At 49.4% G+C, this 3,758-nt stretch overlaps 1 protein-coding gene across 1 annotated transcript; it reads left to right on the forward strand.

Moving 5' to 3' along the window:
* The first annotated feature begins 584 nt into the window (after positions 1 to 584).
* Positions 585 to 3,475, forward strand: P2RY1 (purinergic receptor P2Y1). Its single transcript, XM_010397455.4, has one exon. The coding sequence runs from the start codon at positions 611 to 613 to the stop codon at positions 1,700 to 1,702; it is 1,092 nt and encodes a 363-aa protein (XP_010395757.1). The 5' UTR covers positions 585 to 610; the 3' UTR covers positions 1,703 to 3,475.
* The last annotated feature ends 283 nt before the right edge of the window (positions 3,476 to 3,758 follow it).

The following is a 3,758-nucleotide window of genomic DNA, read 5'->3' on the forward strand; positions in this document are numbered from 1 at the left end:
GCCGCCCCCCGCGGGCGGGCGCTGCCGGCGGCGCGGAGCGGCGAGCGCGGGCTGAGAGGAGGAGGAGGAGGCGGCGGCAGGTGGGGCGGCCCCGGCGCTCCTGCGGCCGGGCTGGGGGGCGGCGGCGGCCGGGGACGGCGCGGGGAGCGGGGCCGGGGGCGGAGGTGACTTCGCGGGCAGAGGGAGCCGGGCGGGAGGGCGGCGGGACGGGGCGGCAGCCGCGGGGGCGGCCGGAGCGACGGCGATCGCCGAGGGGCGCGGGTGGATTGGCCGCTCCCTGCCCCCGTTCGGCCCCGCTCCCGCCGCCCGTTCGGCCTCGCCGCCGCCCGCCCGTCCCTGTCGCTGTCCCTGTTCCTGTCCCTGTCGCTGTCCCTGTTCCCGCTCCGGCCGGGTCAGCCCGCGGTGGCGGAGGCGTGCGCGGCTCCCCGGGAGCAGGGCGGGGAGCGAAGCGGGGCCCGGTACCGCCGCTTGGAAACCTCCGAGGAAAAGCAGGGCAGGGCTCACCTTCCAGCTCGGTTTCCTTTGCTCTCTTATTTTTTTAGATGCGTTACTGTGCCTGTAGAGACTTCGTTGCTTCGCCTCAGACCTATGTGACTCTGGGGGAAGGATCATGACCGAAGTCCTTCTCTCTGCTGCTCTGAACGGAACTGAACCCAACCTGTTATCCAGCGGCAGCTGGTCTGCGGGAAACGTCACCACCAAGTGCTCCCTGACCAAAACCGGCTTCCAGTTCTATTACCTGCCCACCGTCTACATTTTGGTCTTCATCACTGGGTTTTTGGGCAACAGTGTGGCTATCTGGATGTTTGTCTTCCACATGAAGCCTTGGAGCGGCATCTCGGTTTACATGTTCAACTTGGCACTAGCCGATTTCTTGTATGTCTTGACTTTGCCCGCCCTCATCTTTTACTACTTCAACAAAACAGACTGGATCTTCGGAGATATCATGTGCAAGCTGCAGAGGTTCATCTTCCACGTGAACCTGTACGGCAGTATTCTGTTTCTAACCTGCATAAGCGTGCACAGGTACACAGGAGTGGTGCACCCCTTGAAGTCGCTGGGGAGGCTGAAGAAGAAGAACGCAGTGTACATCAGCAGCCTGGTCTGGGTCCTTGTGGTGGCTGTGATTTCTCCAATACTCTTCTACTCGGGAACAGGGATAAGGAAAAATAAAACCATAACGTGCTATGACACAACAGCTGATGATTACCTGAGAAGTTACTTCATTTACAGCATGTGCACCACAGTGCTGATGTTCTGCATCCCCTTCATAGTGATTCTTGGTTGCTATGGGCTCATCGTGAAAGCTTTGATTTACAAAGATTTGGACAATTCTCCTCTCAGGAGAAAATCGATTTACCTGGTCATTATTGTGTTGACGGTCTTTGCAGTGTCTTACCTTCCCTTCCACGTGATGAAGACCTTAAATCTAAGGGCCAGGGTGGATTTTCAAACCCCAGATATGTGTGCCTTCAACGACAAGGTTTATGCCACTTACCAAGTGACGAGGGGCCTGGCCAGCCTCAACAGCTGTGTCGACCCCATCCTTTACTTCCTGGCAGGTGACACCTTCCGAAGGCGGCTTTCCAGGGCGACCAGGAAATCATCCAGAAGGAGCGAACACAATGTGCAGTCCAAAAGTGAGGAAATGACTCTCAATATTTTATCAGAGTATAAACAGAACGGAGATACCAGTTTGTGAACAAATGCAGAAGATTTGGGAACAGTTTGAAAAAATCTTCTGCTTTGAGGCACTAGGAGACTGTAGGGCTTACAAGTGTGTGAGGAAAATCTACCAGTCTCAAATTCTTTTTTAGGTAAAGCCTCGTTTTCTGGTCTTAGAAAATGCTTAACAAAGTCAGTGGAAGAATTTTAATGGAAAATAATGTGTCAAAATTCAGCTTTCCTTCAGTAGTTTCATTTATTTCTGACTTGTGTCAGATATCTAAGTAAAATGAAGTAAATTCCCTAAAGGAGGAGAGCAATCCAAGTGCATCTGGCTTAATGACTTAGTCTCCCACGTTTGAAAATGTTCTCAGTCAGCCTGTTTTTAAAAATAGGAAATAAAAATAAGAGCAGTATCTTGTCTTCTGAGGCTCAGTCACAGACCAAGCTTTCTGCTCACTCACTGTTGTACGCAAGGATTTAAATCGAAGTCATGATGCAGTTATCATTTTCAGTTTTATTATTTTTTCATCTACTTCTAGTGCTGATAATTACTTGATAGTTTGGTGGCATTTATGGTTCAGTCCTCTTTCAGTGCCGGTGTTTTACTCAAGGTAGGCTTTACTGGTGTGTGCATGGTTGTGCTTTCGGATTGCAATGGTTGTTCACGACAAACCTGGCCCCCCTTCGCGGCCAAGGGCTCCCCGGTGCCCGGGCCCCTCGGGAGCGGAGGTGTCCCCGGGCGCTGCCGGGCACGCGGGCGCTGCCAGGCGTGGGGAGCGAGGCCGTGCGGGGTCACGGCTCTGGGCGGCCGAGGGTCCGGTCCCGTCCCTGCGCCCAGGGCAGTGGCGTGGCCTGGCTGGCCGGGGAGCGCCAGCCGAGCCGCCCGGCCCGGAGGCTGCTGGCACCGCGCTGGCACAGCCGCTGGCACCGGGAGCCTTGGGCGGAACGGGAGAGATGGGTGTGCTGGGAGCAGCTGAGCCTTGCAGGGAACGCGTGCTCCGGGTACCTGCCTTTGGTACCAGAATGGTTCTGTTCCTGCAGTCCTTACAGACGACACAAGAGTCGTGTCCCGAGAAAAGTAACTATTAAAATGGATAATATAAATGGATTATATATATATTATATATATATAATAGTAATTGGGGGGAATTAATTTTTTTGTACTTTGACAAATACATTGCTGTATTAACAAGATGTTGCAACATACTACAGACTAAATCCGGCCCTTTACTATAGATCTTCTCCAAATGTGGAATAGTTCATCCAAAATTAGCCAAACTGCAACATTGTGTAACACAAGAGCTAGTGATCAGGCACAGATGAAATTCTACATGGGCAGTCTCACTCGTTTCTCAGATTTTTAATAAATGTATTTGAAAATATTTTGTGCTAAAAGCGGTATAAAAGCATGCTCTGAATTATGAATTTAGTGTACAAAATTAAGTTCAATGTAATCCTAAGGGTGATTTTTAACAGATCTTTGTTCCTCTGGTCTGCATCGTAAGAGTAAAATATTTATATTTTACTTACCAATTTCCAGTGATTGGTTACAAATGAGAGTAGCTCTAGTTATTTTTTGACAACATTGTTAAGCAGCTTCTGTTCACATGTACGGCTTCCTCTGCAGAGTCCCTATTTATTGAACTTATTTATTAGAATGCTAAATGTAAAGTTTGTAAAGTGTGGTTCTCTGTGGTCATATTCAGAATTGGGCATTAATGGAAAATTGAAGAGCATGTTTCAATCACTGTAATACTGTGTCTTCTAACAGAGCACCTTTATAATAAACTCAATTCCACCCTGACTATTCACTGCTGATATGTAACCTAGTGATAAATTAAACTACTGATTTATAGCCTAGAGGTAAATGAAGCTCCAGCTTAGGAAGCCTCTTAAAGCAATGTGGAGAGCTCATTTAGCCCTATGAAAAATGTAAAGGTAGTGAAGAAATCTCAAGCAAGGGTCAATTGCTAATTAATTCTGACTGACAAAGCCTGTGGAACAGCACAGACTATTTATATACCACAGAAAGAGCCTGATTCACAATAAATGACTTCTCCTATTATGTGATTATTTGAGGCTTCATTCAG

Source organism: Corvus cornix, chromosome 9 (genome assembly GCF_000738735.6).
Source record: "Corvus cornix cornix isolate S_Up_H32 chromosome 9, ASM73873v5, whole genome shotgun sequence".
Taxonomy (NCBI): Eukaryota; Metazoa; Chordata; class Aves; order Passeriformes; family Corvidae; genus Corvus; species Corvus cornix.